The 18421-nt window shown below is 35.5% G+C and overlaps 1 protein-coding gene across 1 annotated transcript; it reads left to right on the top strand.

Moving 5' to 3' along the window:
• Positions 1–17783, top strand: LOC144842132 (sodium-dependent proline transporter-like). Its single transcript, XM_078698514.1, has 14 exons — positions 1–202; positions 6795–7014; positions 7878–8009; positions 8703–8922; positions 9624–9756; positions 9875–10009; positions 10742–10845; positions 11432–11669; positions 12031–12171; positions 12487–12586; positions 13223–13323; positions 13499–13666; positions 14278–14409; positions 15277–17783. Exons 1-14 carry the CDS (start codon positions 170–172, stop codon positions 15304–15306), a joined length of 1887 nt encoding a protein of 628 aa, XP_078554640.1. The 5' UTR covers positions 1–169; the 3' UTR covers positions 15307–17783.
• Positions 17784–18421: the final 638 nt, after the last annotated feature.

Raw genomic sequence — 18421 nt, forward strand, 5'->3', positions numbered from 1 at the left:
AATCATTGATGTATGCTATGTCTATAATAGACGTTGTGAATATCAATTGTCGATGAAACAACAGCATACTGTACTCGAATCGAACCATCTATTTCAGGGAAACACTGATTTGAGAGTATCGTCTCTAATCCTCTCCGAACCTGAAAGAAGAGGATACTAATCAATCAACATGAATCCAATTGGAGAAAAAATGGCTCTGGAGGTAAACTTTTTTCATTTCACATTTTGACAACAGGTTGTTGTTCGATCATGATGGAGGTGTAGGTATGAGATGTATGAATTGACACATTAAATGTAAATTTAATGTAAATTGGATCGAACGTCGTATTTTGTATTGGTGCGAAATGGAAGTTCACATTGAATTAGTGTAGACTATGGTTATCTTCTTCTTTCGGTTACTGCTTAACGATCCTTAAGGATCAAAACATACATACATTATACATTGCTTTATCATCGGAAATGATAAACTACGGTATAATAGTGGCGTATCGAGATGGAATTGAGAGGGGGATGGGGGATTGCAGGCCTAACATTATTTTGCATTTTGTTTGGTTTGGTGGACAGGTGGCATGGTCTCACCGAAACCGTGGATACATCATTGAATGTTGGTTACCATTAAGGGTGTACCCATGTTCTGTTCTGTCCAACCTTAGCGGATAGACGCTACAGTAGTCCCTTGAGAACTTCACGGCTGTGGGTGGGGAGGCTGGGGGTGAGGTGTTAAAATAGGATATTGTCTATCTAACGTTCGTAAATATTATGGTTGATTAGTACCTGCTATTCAACCAGGAAGTATGTTGAATATGTGTAGTAAAGACTTTTAAAACAATCGACAATGAGCAGTCGGATATACAGATTTATTCATATAATTCTTTGATATTAAACATCTGTTCATATACGGTTTTTTTAAATATATTTTTTTGTTTTGTTTTTTTGCTGCTGATACAGTTTAGCTGGTACCCGGTACACATACGAGCACGTTTAATCTAAATAAACATATGTTATGGAAACACTATTCACTAAATTATTCGCAGCAGTGGATTTAGAGGGGGACCTCCACATTATGATCGATTCACTTATAACGCAATTTATTTCTGAATTTCTAAAATATTCTTAATATTCCTATATTATTATCATTAATATATTTACATTATTTTTACATCTGAATCCGCACCTATTATGACGGGTTAACGCTTGAATCCCAGTAAAAACGTCACATTAAAACTAAAAATTAGTTACCAAAGTTACACACGTCGCGTTTCCATGAAATACCACTATTATATTCCGCGTTAGGTGTTCTAAGTTTCTCAACCTGTTACTATTTTATTAGTTCGTATATCAATTGATATAAGAATTCAAAAGAACTATGATATAATAAAGCTTTATTATTTATTCATTAACAATACCGTAGGCCTGGTTATTCATTTACAATGAATTGATCCCGGCTGCCAACAACAATTGTTTGTTCATGTTTTTATAATGAACAATAAAATGAGTATTGTATGCATCACTAACTCTTTTTAAACGTGATTGTGGTAGAAAATACTAAAAAGATTGATGAACGAGCCTACAAGGCTGCGCGACGGTACACTGTGTACTTTACCAGGGTATCGTACTCGGTTTCTTATATGAGGAAATACATCCGATTATCTGTACTGTATCTCCATATAATATGGCATGATGTTCCCAGTATCATGGAACATTCTATAATAAAGCGTCACATGTTCCACGTGTGGCGTCTTGTTGTAATAGGTTAGGTATGATACAGCATCACATGTGATACATACGTGACACTGTATACAGAATTTGCCCACGATACTGGACAAATTATTCATACGCATCGAGAAACTGCTACAGATAGTAAATTATGTTGCAATTGTTGTTGCTTGTTCGAAATATATAATAATATAAAAAATATTATTTAGATTTAAGAGATCGGCTACCCATATCGTTTACGGAGCTGAGCTGATTTTAATTTGTTCACAACGTGATTGTATTATTTATCAATCCTATTTAAATCTAAATATTTACAATATCTTATGAAATTAATTATACTAGTTTTGTTATGGTTTACCACCTACGGTCCAACAAGGCGGATTACATTTCTCATAGAAACTAAACCACTTTTTTTTAACCGCATTAATATCTTGGTTTTTTCCATCATGATTCATGCGCATGTGTGAACATAACAATTATTTAGTATAGCTTAATTTACCAGCATAAAATTTGAATATTTAATTACTAGGATTATCTTAATACACAGTTACCATATGTGCGTAAAAAAAAGCACAGCCAAAGAAATATGTTTTGATTTAATAAACTGAGTATATTATTATTGCCGGTACCGAAATATGTATGCAACACAAGTGTATACCAAACATTGTTAATTTTAAATGTGTCATGTTAATCAAGGTCAAATATTATTATTAATAACGGTATATGAAATACGGACAGTCGGACAAATACAGTTTTACACTATTTAGGCTTTTACACTACTATTAATATTATTATTTCACACTGTACGCGCATTGTCTGTATAGTATGCTTGGGTGAGAGTTATAATGATGTAGGCCTATCCACGTGAATGCATACATGTGCACAATCAACAAAAATGGAACATAATATTTAACAAAATATGTGATGTGCCCATATATTATGGACATGATGATGTCATATCACTACCATACTTGGGCATATCACTACCATATTTGGGCACATCCCACTTTTTTGTCAACTAGTTTGAACAGAGCTACATTTTTTGTGTACAAATTTGTTTACAAAGATGCTCTTCTTCACACCAAAAGTAGTTCAGCCCGCATGTTCGCACTTCATTGAATATCCAAATTAAATGGTGGTGGGTTGTAAATTTTCTATTGTGGAAGATTAGCGGATATAGGCCTAATATTGTGTATTAAAGGGTTACCTATGCTAATCTGAATGGTATAGGAACTGCGGTTACACCTGCAAAAGAAATTGGAATGGAAAAATACATAATCCTGGGATGTCGGAACTTGTCGAACAACCCGAAGGCGTGCACGATAGGCCTACAGATGACGTAAATGTACCTGTCCTGTAACAAACTGTGCACTTTAGGAAACAATTTATCAATTTTTCAATACTTATATAGTATAGTATATATCAAACATCAGATAAGTTATTTCTACATTGTAATATTTACAGTCGACTCCGTTTAAGTCGAATCTAATGGGACTGGCATAAATAGTTCGAGTTATGCGAACTTCGACTTACGGATTTTAAACAGAAACAGTCGGGATTAAAAAGTGGAAATGTGCTCTGATAGGAAACTCTCTTTGATCCTTCCATTACCTTTAAAAAAAGATACAATATGTGTGTCCGACCACTTGTGTGGTACAATCGCGGGTAAGCAGAACCCTTTCAGTTCTTTACCTTTTATTTTATTTATGTTCATAGGCTCCTCCAAATATTGATGTTTTCTAAAAAATGTCTGTAAGTTAAACACATATAAGATAGTTACTCTGTCTGGGGATAGACTGTCTATCACTATAAAACTAGTTTGACAAAATGTGATGTGCCCAAATATGGTGATATGACATCATCTTTTCGGAATCAGAGTCATTGGACCACGAGGCGATGATTTACCATTATATTATACGTTAGAAAAAAAAATACCAGCTCAAAATCTATTTTACCTTGGACGCTGGCCTGTATAAGAAAGTGGGTTGCCAGTTCCGTTATATTTTTACTGCCCATGTGTTTAGCCTTGGTTTCTTTGTAGCGATTACATTTTATGGATCTATTTTGTTTTTATTTTTTTGCCCGACTGGAACCTCATTTTGTAAATTTACGTGTGCTCCGACCGCCTTTAGGACCCCTTCCATAAGAAGAAGTGTCCCCGTAGGAGTGTACCATTGAGGTGAAGGGGAGGGATAGTCTTGGTGTTCTTACTACTGTAGGCTAGGCTAAGCCCTATATGATAATATGATATATAAATTGTTTTAATCAATAGGCCTACGCATGGTTATGATTCAATAGCCAATGATATACACTGTCTTATAAAATAAATAATATGCTTATTTAACGAGTCTTTATAGATTACTAAAAAAATCAATATAGGCCTATTTACAATGAAAATAAAAAACAAAACCGTTGTGTGAGGGAAATCCTAACAAATCAATATCCATTCAAGCATATCCCTTTTTTGTGACGTAGTATATTAAAGGCGGGAAGATGTGCGTCACATAATTGATCACGTGAAGGTCATGGTCATCATGTGAGTCATTTTTCCCGTAATTTTTCCAGGATATATGCCTGTATTCGCTGACCATTGATCACCAACACATGTTATTAATTGTTTGAATCTTAATCGATAAGTTGACCGTTCGTAGAACGTAGGTCAAGGGATTTTGTGAATTGTGGATACTGGCCTAGTGACCCAATTCGCAATGTGAATTAGGACATGTAGAACATTTTAAGTAGTGCGTCGTACATTTGCATTTGTATAGGCCTACTGCCGTTGTTTTTACACACTTCACTGCACACTATGTTGTGACGGAGGGCCTACCCTAGAGATCGCCTATATTTCTAATTCTTTAAAGAACGTGCGTCATTATACAATATCCTTATTTTTATTTATTATAAATTTGATTGTCACGAATTTCTGGATGGCGCGCCAACTTAGTTAGGGTCAATTATTTACAATGGATGTCCTTTAATTCACAAATCCGTGAGGACAATTATACAATTTAAAATGTTGGTGCCAAAATAGGATGTAAAGATACAAAATAACAATTTCTGTGAATCCGGAAAAACGTCAGTATTACAGTAATATTTATACTGACTTGATTAATGATAGACTGAGCCAAAGATGGATGTTTCGATATTATCACTATAAAGCTCTATAAAACTTTATGTGACAACAAAATGTGATGTGCCCATATATGGACATGATGATGTCATATCACTACCATATTTGGGCAAATCACTACCTACTATATTTGCGCATATCACTACCATATTTGGGATCACTCTTTTTTTGTCAAATTATTTGATTGTTTGACTCTTTTTGATATTTTATACGAATGTTATTGTTTATAAAGTTAATGCCTATACGATCTGTCAGGCGAATATAATAATAATAATAATAATAATAATAATAATAATAAATGAAAATTTATATAGCGCCGGTATCCTCCACCCATGTGGCGCTCATGGCGCTTTGTGCATTAACAACGTGCGAGAACATCAGCGAATAGCGACGTCTTTAGGTTGGTCTTGAAACTGTTTAGACTAGTCGAGCATTTAACTGTTGCTGGTAAGCTGTTCCATACACTTGCGGCCGCAACGTAAAAAGATCTCTGACCCCACTGATTTTTCGCTCTACGCTCTTGAAGAAGGTTTTGTGACAATGATCGTAGGCCTCTGCGGGATGATTCGTAACGATCCACAAGGTCAGATAAATAAGCAGGAGCACTGTCATTTAGGATCTTGAATACAAACAACGCAAGTTTGTACTTAATACGTTGTTGAACAGGCAACCAATGCAAATCCATCAGGACAGGAGTTATGTGAGCGTTTGATTTTGTATAAGTTACAATTCTAGCTGCCATATTTTGCAAGCGCTGCAAACGTTGTATTTGAGATTTTGGTATGCCAAACAACAAGGCATTACCAATGTCAATTTTAGAAGTGACAAATGAGTGTACAATCAATTCAGCTGTTTTCTTGTTAAGATTACCGCGAATACGACCAAGGTTCCTAATCGATATGCATGCTGCTTTGGATACAGTTGTTATTTGTGCTTCCATAGTGAGATTACTATCCAGCATGATTCCCAGATTCCGGACCACCGATGAGGGAGCGATGTTAGAGTTTCCGATTCTGATATGTGTGATGTTGATTTTGGAGATGTTACATTTAGACCCGACGATAATAAACTCTGTCTTTCCATCATTCAACTTTAGGTAATTTGTTGTCATCCAATTGCGAACATCTTCTATACAGGCTTCCATCTTACTGATTGCTGAATATGAATATTTTTCCCCTTGTTATTATAATAAAGTTAATACCTAACGATAAAGCTTGTTATTATCACGAAGGATGTTTTACATTAAGGATGTATACAAACGCGAGATTTATTTTACCTGAGGGAGTTGAGTGGTGGGTGGGGTGAATGCCGGATCAGATGTGGGCGGTGTGCAACTGCTGTAAGTTTCTAGTGAGTGTGAACGATGAATGATTCATCACCAAATTCAACTTTACTTTTCAACATATTATCACAATAAAGCTCTGTATGTGACAACAAATGTGGTGTGCCCATATATGGACATGATGATGTCATATCAGTACCACATTTGGGCATATCACCACCATATTTGGTCACATCACACTTTTTTTTCAAACTAGTTTCATAGTGTAGACAGAGCTTAATAATACAATCATATCAAATTTAATACATTATAAAACCCCCTTATCTTTCCCCCTAATTTTCACGGGAATAACAACTTTAGGAAGGAGCTTAAAACAGATAATTAATTGAGTCTAGCCAATTAAAATAGCCGACCAGATCCGTTTTGTATGCGTGCGGTGACTGTTTTTATTCTTTTAATTTTTTATTCGTTGTCGGCTTGAAAAAAAAAAAGAAATCCGATAAACCAGTTTTCAAATCGCTTTCTTCCGATCAAATAAATTAATCAAATCTAGAATCTTCAGAAAGATTTTAAAATCTTGATATTAAATCCTGTTCACATAATGATAATATACTGAGGCTCTTTCTAGCGCAGTTGGTTGACTAAACTATCATTTCATTCCGATAGATGGAGTTGAATAAAACAATGCCATCGGCAACGGGAGGTGGTGTACCGAACGGTAAGAAGGCCAAGGAACTTGAACTTGAAGAAGCCTACAACAACGATGACAACGACGAAAGAGGCAACTGGGGCGGTAAACTTGACTTCATGCTGTCGACCATTGGATTTGCTGTCGGATTGGGAAACGTTTGGCGTTTTCCGTACCTTTGCTATGAGAACGGAGGAGGTAGGTAGATATGTCGACTATATATGATTAGACCTAAATATCTTTCGACAAATACAAAGAACCTCTATTAACAGGCCCCTTTGGGACCCAATAATTAATAAGACCACTCTGAATAAATGTTGGCCGAGGTGTGAAAACACTACCCATTCGTTTCACTGGAATGTGTCCCCTTAATAGTATAGGGGTGTCTCAAAGAAGTGGGTGTACTGTCTATGTACCAAGAGTACGTAGATGGTTGTATATGTATACCAAGAGTGCGTAGAGGGTTGTATACTGTCATTGTACCAAGAGTGCGTTGATGCTTGACTGTCTATGTACCAAGAGTGCGTAGAGGCTTGTATACTCTATATACCAAGAGTGCGGGAGAGCCACTGGCATGGTTCCATACGCAATAAACAATACATAATCCTGACAGATGTTTAAAGCTTTTAAATGTTAAACATTAGGCTACTTAATTGAAGTTGCTGGAAGGGGTGAGGGAAAAAAGTCTCATTACTTTAGTGGCTAACATGTATATATAGAGCTGAACATTTCTTATCATGTCGGGGAGGTGGAAGGGGAAAAGACTGTCATGACTATGTCTCACAGATAAAGGCATAAACTATATTAAATAATTGCAATAAAAACTAAAAACCTGCGTCATAAATGGTTCGATCATGTATTATTGTGTATACACGTACAGGTAGTACTGAGTAACTGTAGTAATTGGTATTTAAATCCATACAAAGAGTTTGGCGGAAAGCTTGACCAAATATTATTAAGAAGCTATTTTGTATTCTAGTTTTGTTTAAACCACTTAATATTATCGGTTCAAATGATAATTAATATTCATGATATTTAATAGTTGTTTTGTTTCTTTCAAGGTGCTTTCTTAATTCCATATTGCCTTATGTTGTTCTGTGCCGGACTTCCTTTGTTTTTCCTTGAACTCGGATTTGGACAATTTGCCGGACTTGGCTGCATTAGCATTTGGAAGATCAGCCCGATTTTCAAAGGTAATATATAAATGACAATGTTGCTACTACTTTATTACTATATTTGATCATGTTTGTTGGGCCAGGCCTAACGATGCCCAAAACTAAAAGACTTATGTTCTGACATGTCAATTTGATTGACATTCGCAAGTAATTTACGGGAGGACTCAAACTCACGATCACAATTTCGATGTTACTTCCTTTTGCACTCTTGTATAAACATAGCAAGTTGCCTTTTCTTCTGTAACGTTACAAGCCAAACGTATCGTTCCATCTGAAGAATGCATTGATGGTTAGATGTAAATCAATGGGTTAGATGTAAATCAATGGCTTAGATTGTGTCCATAGGCAAGATAATTTACTCTCATAGCCTCGTCCCTCGAAGGGGGAAGTAATGTTGCGCAGGACCTAAAAGATAAAGAACGTGGTACACATACACAAGGGAGGAGAGTCTCCCGGTCTGCTGGTCTTCTGGGCCTTCTATGAGAACAGTCTTGTTTAGATGTTAATCAATGGCATAGATTGTGTCCATAGGCAAGATACTTTACTCTCGTAGCCTCGTCCCTCGAGGGGGAAGTAATGTTACACAGGGCCTAAATGATGAAGAACGTGGTACACATACACAAGTTTGGGGGGACGTCTCCCGGTCTTCTGGGCCTTCTGTGAGAGCAGTCTTGCATTTCACTTCACACCACCTCTTCCTTTTCACTGCAGGTCTAGGATGGGGAATGGTTGCAATCACTGCCATGGTTTGCTGTTATTACAACATCGTTATTTCGTACACGCTGTTCTTCCTCTTTGCATCGTTTACGTCCGAGCTTCCATGGAAGTCATGTGACCACGAGTGGAATACAGAAAAATGTTTAGTTGTTAACAGTACCGGCGCTGGTGTTTACAACAGCTCTAGGGAGTGGCCAAGTCAGGAATATTGGGAGTAAGTTTGTTGTTAAGTTATATAAACCTGGAAAACCAACAAACGAGAAATAAAATAAGCGACATGCACATAGAATCATATAGAAATATCACAAGTGAACGATTGTCTATATACAGATAATCCATGTTCGAACAATTGGCAACATTTAAATACTAGAGTAGTAAATGCTTTGCTCAATTCAATTCAAGAGACATTTATTTACGTCCAAAAGACAACAAGTAAAAAAAAAATAGATTGGTTCATACTTGAATGCAACGCAAGGACGTAAGCCAATTAAAATTTAGTTCTTATGCGTGGTTCCCACTAGAGACGCAACACAACGGCGTAACGCAACGTAATGGATTTGATCAATCACAAGCGATGAATTATTCGAACTGTCACTTGTCATTGGTCAACTCGCTTGCGTTGCGTCTACGTCATTGCGTTGCGTCCTAATGGGAGCCAAGCTTCACTAGGAGGACGCAACGCAAGAACATAAGAAGCACAACGCAAGTGTCTACCAAACTGTCGCTTGTCATTTGGTCAGATCGTTTATGTTACGCCACTGCGTACTGCCTCCAAGTTTTACGTACAGATATGACACACATTGTACAGTTTCAGAGCCTTGTAATACAAACGCCAAACTACATTTTCTGACATTTAAAATAAACCGTCTTTACGTATGAGTGAGTAAATATACTTTTTTTAAATATTCATTTTAGTAATCATGTACTTCAGAAGTCTTCTGGATTGGAAGAGATGGGTAAATTGCGTTGGCAATTAGTTCTTTGTTTGCTTTTGGCTTGGGTAGTCGTCTGTGGCTGCATAATCAAAGGAGTGAAGTCATCTGGAAAGGTAAAACTTTACCAATAATAAAATATATTTAGAAAACACTAAAACTGCTGAGTGACCTTGAATTAAAAGCTTTTATTTTGCTATTGTATTTAAATTTCTTTTTTTTTTCTATTGAAAGGTCGTTTACTTTACCGCTACATTCCCGTACATCGTACTTGTCATCCTATTGATACGTGGTGTCACACTGCCAGGGGCTTTAGATGGAATTCATTTCTACGTTTATCCAAAGTTTCATCTACTTAAGAATCCAAAGGTAAGCCGCTACCGTATTGTTGTATATACAATAGCCTTTATCATTCAAAATCACAATAAGCGTCCACAAACTTACAAAGTTCACCTTTGGTGCTATTGAAAAAGTATAGAACCTGACGTCAACTCAACATATCTTTATAAAAGACAAAATAGAGAGGGACTCCATGTAAACAAAAAACTGAGATTACACAATAGGCCTCTACTGTTATTGTATTTTTTTGGATTCTCGCTCCTGGGGACGATCGATTGATTGAAACGTCAAGAAATTAATGATTTCTTTTCAGGACTAGGGCTGGTGTAGCGCAAACTTTATATCAACATTTTTATGCGTTAGTTCCTACTATTTACATTCAATTTTTTTGTTTACGCCATGTGTGGAAGACAATGTTTATTTTGTTACCAGTATTAATTCGAATCGCCGTACTACTATACTAAGCATATACATCATTAAACGTCAGTCCCGTATGACTGCAAATTACAAACTTTGAAACAATTATTGCTAAAATTAAAAACAAAAGAAAAGAAATAATAAATATATTCCTACGACAGTCAGTTAAGTAAATTATTCAAATACAATTATCTACTTTGTGCGATGTGATCACTTTTCAGATTAGTTTGGCACTATTCCATGCTGCACAATGTAAAAACGTTATATCTTAATTTCAACACTTGTATTGATATTATGATGAACAAATACATATATTTACAGAGTCTATATAATATGATTTTACAGGTATGGAAGGACGCTGCTGTCCAGATTTTCTATTCTCTTGGGCCTGCATGGGGTGGTCTCCATACACTCGCCAGTTACAACAAGTTCAGGAATAACTGTCACAGGTACGCTGCGCATGCTCATAATTATGTTAAACCCCCTCACTGTGATATTTTTTCTTCGTCCCTGGAATTGTCGTGAATTATAAGCGCTCTTTTCATAATGCATCTTCTAAATGGTTAAACCAGAGGCCTAAAAGCGTGGCCTAAATACCGTTGGCCTAGATATTTTACTAGGTACCTGCATGGAGGAATTAGAACTAATTCCTCATGGTTCTTGGTTGGTTGTTGATCTCTTAACAGATACTACTTATAGAGTGTCTCAAAGCTTTGAAGAAGTGACTTATTTTATTGGAGATAATATCTTTTAATACATTGTGATTGTGATTAATTACAAATTTCCATAGAAATCGAAAATGAAATATGAAATATAAAAGATATGGTAGGTGTTGAGCTATATATAACTATTTTACATTATGCGTATCATCATCATTTTTCTTAATTTTTTGTATTTATATGGTGTTTTATTAATTTTGTAATATCACGAACTTCATCACGTGTAAAAACAATGTTGTTGAACGAGTTGTGTGTTGTCTCATGAATGAATACAGTTAATATAATATCATAACTTTTGTTCGTTTACTATTTCCAGAGATGCTATCATAGTTGCTCTAACCAATTGTGGAACAAGTATATTTGCTGGTTTTGTTATCTTCTCTATCATCGGATTCATGGCCCACGATGCTGGTGTTCCTGTTGGTGACGTCGTTAAATCTGGCCCAGGCCTAGCGTTCGTAGTCTATCCAGAAGCCGTCTCCAGGATGCCAGGTGCGCCATTCTGGTCGGTGGTGTTCTTCTTTATGTTGTTCACTCTAGGCTTAGACAGTCAGGTTTGTATTCGAACTTTACTTGTACTTAGTAAGTTTAATGGAAAGTGTTAGTTCGAATTAGAAGCGTTAATGCCCTTTCGTGATTCCAACAATATTTGTAATCTTTACCCAAAGATTAACCGACACCGATTTACTGATGGTTCTATTCCGATATCGTCCTTCCAATTGTGCGAATCATCATTTAGGTTTTCCAAAATGTCTTTCTATGTTTTATTTATTCTTTTTTCCCTTCCCATCAATTCTTATTTTAAATCTCGATCTGATCTGTTCATAACAAAGTCGCCACAATCTGGTTTCTTTCAAACATTGACGCTTTCCATTCCTTCTAAAATAATTAAACTATATCTCTATTTGTTTCTAGTTTGTAATGATGGAAACCATTATCACTGCTATATGTGACGAGCTCAAGCACTATGTAGCTAATGTATATACTTACAAAGTAAAAACAACAATAGCGTTCTGTATTATTGGATTCTTGCTTGGATTACCCCACGTGACAGAGGTAAGAATTGTACAAAGACATTTGTGGAATTGCCAGAAAAGTTGTATATGTTTTCATGAATGAATTTTCTCACACGATGATTTGACCAATCACGACGCGATGGATTGTTCGAACTATAGCTTGTGATTGGTCAACTCACTTGTTACGTTTCTCCATGTGGAAACCAAGCACTATAATATTCAAATGTTTGGCTATTTGCACGTTTTTCATACATAAGATGGCGCTTGTCTTCGGTTCGGTTCAGTTTTACTTTTATACTTTTATAACTATATATAACAAAGTTTACAATAAATTTGTTTTGTTTTATTCTTCCAGGGTGGTATCTATTTGTTAACTCTAATGGATGTATATTCAGCAGGATTTTCTTTATTATTTATAGCTTTACTTGAAATTGTATGCGTTATCTATGTTTATGGTATGTATCAAAATGAATAGTAGTCCTAATAGGGAGTTTTCCATTTATCTGGGAACTAGTTACGCTAATTGTGCGTGCGCAGACTTTGGTTTACTTCATCATTCGATTATTTGGCACCATTTGCAGACGATCTCAAACATAAGTGAGTTGACCAATCACAAGCGATGGATTATTCGTCGTGGATTATTCTTCATTGGTCAACACGCTTAAAGCGTGGTTCCCACTAGAACGCAACGCAACGCAGCTACGTATCGACGCCAAGTGCTATATTGCGTAATCACAAGTGTGAACCGACGACGCAACAGTGCTGCAAACATCGCTGCGTTGCGTATACGTCATTGCGTTGCATCCTAGTGGGAACCAAGATTAAGGTCGTCGCAAAGCGAAAACTCTTTAACTTAGCATTGTAACTAGTTATCACTACAATATTACATGATACTTTGTTTAATAGTATTAATAACATCAGTTAGAAGTTTGTTGTCGACTTTCTATTGAGTGTAACACTCATCTTCACAATAAAACTTGAACTTGATACGACAAAAGTACAGTACTTCTGTTGTATCAAGTTAAAGTTTAATTGTTTAGTTGTTGTTGAGTAATATAACATAACGATGATTTACATATTATATCTTATAGATTTCAGGCGATTTGTAAGAGATTTAACGTATATGCTAGATTTCGCGCCAAATATGTATTGGATGGTCACGTGGATTGTAGTAGGACCGTCAATTATAGTTGTAAGTTGTGCTATTCTTCGTCTACGTCACATGCGATGGCGATTCAAAACATAGGGCTGAAGGGAAAATTTCATATACCACGTCGCATATACTCACCACTGATACGTCCACAGCTGCAGATACAAACTCATCATTTTTATCCATGATCTAAATTCCCTTTTTCTTTGTTTTACAGTTCATCTTTATTTTCTTCTGCATCGGATACGAGCCTCTTACATACGGGGACTATGTTTACTCTAAAGGAGCCGAAGCATTAGGATGGCTAATGGTACTTGCGGCTATTGCACCGATCATCATCTGCGCAGTACATGCCATATGGAAACAAGAAGGAACATTATGGGAGGTAAGGATCACGCATCATCAGATATATGATATCAGATGATGTCAAATCACTACCATATTTGGGCACATCACACCTTTTTTTTGTCAAATTAGTTTGAGAGTGTAGACAGAGCTTTGAGACTTGCTACAATCTGTATGTGTTTGCTTCTTTTTTATGTAGCGCCGCCACTAGAGTGTATTTTGATATTTTTGAAACTGGTAATTCCAGCTGAAGTAGTTATAACACGCCAAGTGTGCCAAATTGCGGTCTAGAACACGCTAAGTAAAAAGGGGAAGATGATGGCTGTACAAATATGTACAAATAGAAAGGTCATTGGCCTACGTTATAATGCTACGTTCACAATGAGCCCGGATTGGGCCGGAGAAAAGTCCGAAAAGTACGTTTTTTTTATGTACAAAACCCTGAATGAGTTAGTGTAAACGGTTCTATTCTTAAACACTACATTCATTTTCACGATTTTTTTATGCCATCGGATCGAAACGGAACCCGGACCTTACTCACTGCTTTAAGCAGTGGCGTATCAGAAATACACGAAAGATACCGTGAAGGCGTACCCACATTGAATATATAACTAAATTGCATAATTAAACGCTCATTATTTCTATTTTCAGAGGATTGTAAAGAGTTCAAGACCAACAGACGACTGGGGTCCATATCACAACAAACATAGATACGCATTAGGCTACAAGTTAATAGAAGGCAGAGGAGACCCAGGCATGGTCGGTGGAACTTTACCGCCAGAGGTACAGCACTTACCCGTTCCTTATACATTTATATCTAAAAAACACAACCCTCAGTCCATACCTTACTCCGTTGATTTACAATTTGAAAGCAACGTTTAGAGTAATCCAACGTAAGGACGTAAGCGAAAGTAGTTTGACCAATCACAAACGATAGATTATTCGAACAATCGCTTGTCATTTGCCAACTACATTTCGTTACGCTTACGTCCAACCTTAAGTGGTGTACAGAACCTTGTGTACTCATATCCATTGATTAAATCTTATACTCTATCACAATAAAATTAGGTTAATCTACAGCAATACATACACATTATGTCTAAATAACTACGAACTTGTCAATATCAACTCTTAGCGTAGCATACCATTATTAGGCCTATAGTATAAATAATAGCTCTGTCTTTCATTGGAATTTGTAAATATTCATTACTTATATAATTGAACTGGTTTTTTTTCGTGGATTACTAATAATTAGAGAAGATTTTGTATTTTATATCAAACCTATTTCTACAGGGTATTTTCTTTTTAATTTTGCCAAAATATATAATACTTTTTTATCAGCTTTTTTACCCACACAATTTATCAAATTCTTAGACCTACTAGTAATATTATTAATGTTATCCTGAACACCTTTTTTTCCCGATGCTGGTCATTGTTCCAACATATCGTCAGTTACACCAACATTAGAATGTACGCGCGCGTACAATTGCATAGTATACTATCAATGTATGTACGCGCTTCAGTTCATGGCGTGTTACAAGATGTGTAGATATATTTGTAATTAATAATATTGTGCCTTTAAAACATAACAGTGTATTTATATATATATATTTTGGTTTTTTTAACGGAAATTTTACTTTTTACATACAGAATTATCACATGTTATCAAATGGTGTTTAAAACACTTATTACGGTAATTCTCTGGTGAGTATGATGTCACCGGAAATACATCAATCCCACAATTCTAATGCACTACAGTGACTCGCACAAAAGCATGAAAAATGTCACTAATTATTAATTTATTATTATTAATAGCTATGTTATTATTCATTTTTTAAGTTTAAAATGATACTGTATATTTGTTTGTTGCATAAGTTATATGAAGAAGACGCAATTTTATTTAATTAAGCTAACTAGGAACTTGATATCTGAATACTCATTTACTACTACAAAGAGTCTGTAATCATTATTCATTTAATTTCTTTAATCTATACTGGGTTTTATTGGGCTACTTCTATTTTTACTAATAATCTAATACTAATCGTAAATGACACGACGAAGAGACACAAGCTGTACGCGCGTGTATAAAGTTTGTACACGCGCGTATAAAGTTTGTACACGCGCGTAAAGTAAAATCATCATTTTAGGCGCGCTTGTCGTAGCTGTCTCCTCGTTGTTTCAAATTACGAAATGGGCTAACGCTAAGCTAACTATAATCTTATTTATACATTAAACATTAAAATAATAGGCCTAGCTTAATATTTTAATTGTATGATGTACAGTACTAAACCAACGACGGAATAGTGATGTTTTAATTTAATAACATATTTATTCAGAATGTAAAAGCATATTATTATTTATACTAATATATTTTTCAGATCGGATTATATGCAAAATTAAATCAATAGGTGATCAACCCACCTAAAGATCTATAACCTAATAAACTAGATTGGTGCTAACAAAGCAGCGTTTGCCATACTTCTGTATGATTCTTGTCATTTTATTGGATGAATACATGCCACGTGACATTTAGTATGTTTTTATATCATGTTCATCGACTTTTATATCATGGATATACACATCCAATTTTATAGGTTCATGGTTATACATGGCATGCAAACAACTAGAACTATCTGTTATTGCATGTTTATAAATTTACGGTTATAACGCGTCTTTTAGCCAACGAAACTTTCACAAATTGAGCCCCTATTCATTGTCTATTATAATAATATATAGTGCTTGTTTACGGTTACCTATGTGCGACAGTGTATTTCTTATAACTAAAGCGCATCGATTGGTGTGAAAATAATAGGTCTACCTCTATGCAGCAGGGTCCCTCTTCCCTGCGCCATGCAACTAATACTGCCAGAAAAGACACCTTAAGCTGTCAGTACTGAGTCATGATTGGTCATGGCATCACCTACCTATAGTTAATTTTTACCATATTAGGGCCTTAATTACATAATTAGCATATATACAATTGTCCTTAACAATAGGTGTAGATGTGTGTAAAATAACATTATTGGTTTGACTCAATACACTGCAAGGCCTACAATAAGATATGACCATAATGTACGTTGTGCAATGGCTTCTTTGATGATCCCACTTTGATACCGTTCCTATTGTCTATGTCATTTATATCTTATACGTCCAGAAATGTTTATGCGGTATACTAACTATTTATTTATTACTATACATTTATCAAATTTGATATAAAGTTTGCGGTACACCACGTATATTATATAGTTCCGAAAAGAACTGTTCAGTGTCTCGACGTTTCGATCAATATACTTTTCGTCCGTCTGTGAGAATGCAGAAAGTTCAGGAAATTGGATATCTATATTCCAAGACTTTCTGCATTCTCACTCCTGAGGAAGATCAAAGTATATTGATATATAGGCCTATATATATACGTCTTTATTTCAACATTTATATATGGTATAGTTTCGAGTCACGTCGAAACGTTACCTTTTAAAAATATGTTTTTATGACGCGTATCGTGTCGATACCACGGAGTTTTAGAACTTGTACAAAATAGGCAAATTGGTAATGGTTCGTTTAACTGTGTACAAACTACAATAATACATTTTTCAACGCCTGTCGCACTTGTAGAAGTTGTAATACGTTAATTGGTTAAATGTAAAACACTAACATACTATTACAGTGCGACGGACAATTACAAAAAGTGACACATGTTATTTTACAAATTGCGGCTGGTGCCACGATTTAATAACAACGCCTGTCGCAGTGCAACTACTAACAACTTTCCTCTTCCGAACTGCATTCGGTTCAATCAAACATAGTATTTTTGTGGTGTTTGTTGTGCATGAAATAATATAAATGCTTTGATATTTTTATGAAAGATTTGAAAAAAATGCAAGACCTCATCATAAAATTATATCTCCTTATTTAACAATTACAAACCTTAACTTTAACTATACATTCAATGGTTAACTTGTGTTAATTTGTATGAGGCTTAAACAATATAATACTGTATATAACATAGGAATGAATTTGTATCTGTAGTTACATCATCCAATTGAAATAAGATTGAAATCCAATCCAGTGGTCGTTAGATTAACTGTTTCAATCCGAAGTTCAATCAATTGGTAAAGATACGAGGTACAGATTTTTTTAAATAAATTTTCTATTGAAAACTTGTGTTTTGTAATCGATTTATTTCTGGATAATTATTTTATGGATAAGCAAGCCTGTGAGCTACGTCGATTTTAATTGCTTTTGCTTATCCTTGCCTCCTTAGATTTCCACCTGTCTTGTTTTTGTTACCTATGTTTTAAATGTATTTCGATTTTAAAGGCTAAATAAAGAATGAATGAATGGCCAGATTTAAATACACGTGACAGGAATGGATTTTCGAAGCAAGACAACCAAGCCAGTCAGTGAGAGATATTTTCATTCAATCATATCATCTTGTTCGATTCTCCTCGTCATCTTTGTATTGATAATTGTAAACATTGCTTCAAGATAAATACATGAAATAGTATCAAAAGAAACTTTCTAAATAGACCAAAAGCCTGCGCCTAACATGATGTGCTATTGTGTACCCTAAAGTTTGGTTCCCACTAGAGACGCAACGCAACGACGTAACGCTACGTAAGTGATTTGACCAATGACAAGCGATGGATTATTCGAACAGTTGCTTTTCATTGATCAACTCGCTTGCTGCTTTGCGTCTACGTCCTTATGTTGAGTCCTAGTGGGAACCGAGCTTCACATCCAATATAGGCCTACAAGATGATAGTGTAGGCCTTACTGAGATCTTGAGCCGCTGGAT

Source organism: Antedon bifida, chromosome 5, assembly GCF_963402885.1.
Source record: "Antedon bifida chromosome 5, ecAntBifi1.1, whole genome shotgun sequence".
Classification (NCBI taxonomy): Eukaryota; Metazoa; Echinodermata; class Crinoidea; order Comatulida; family Antedonidae; genus Antedon; species Antedon bifida.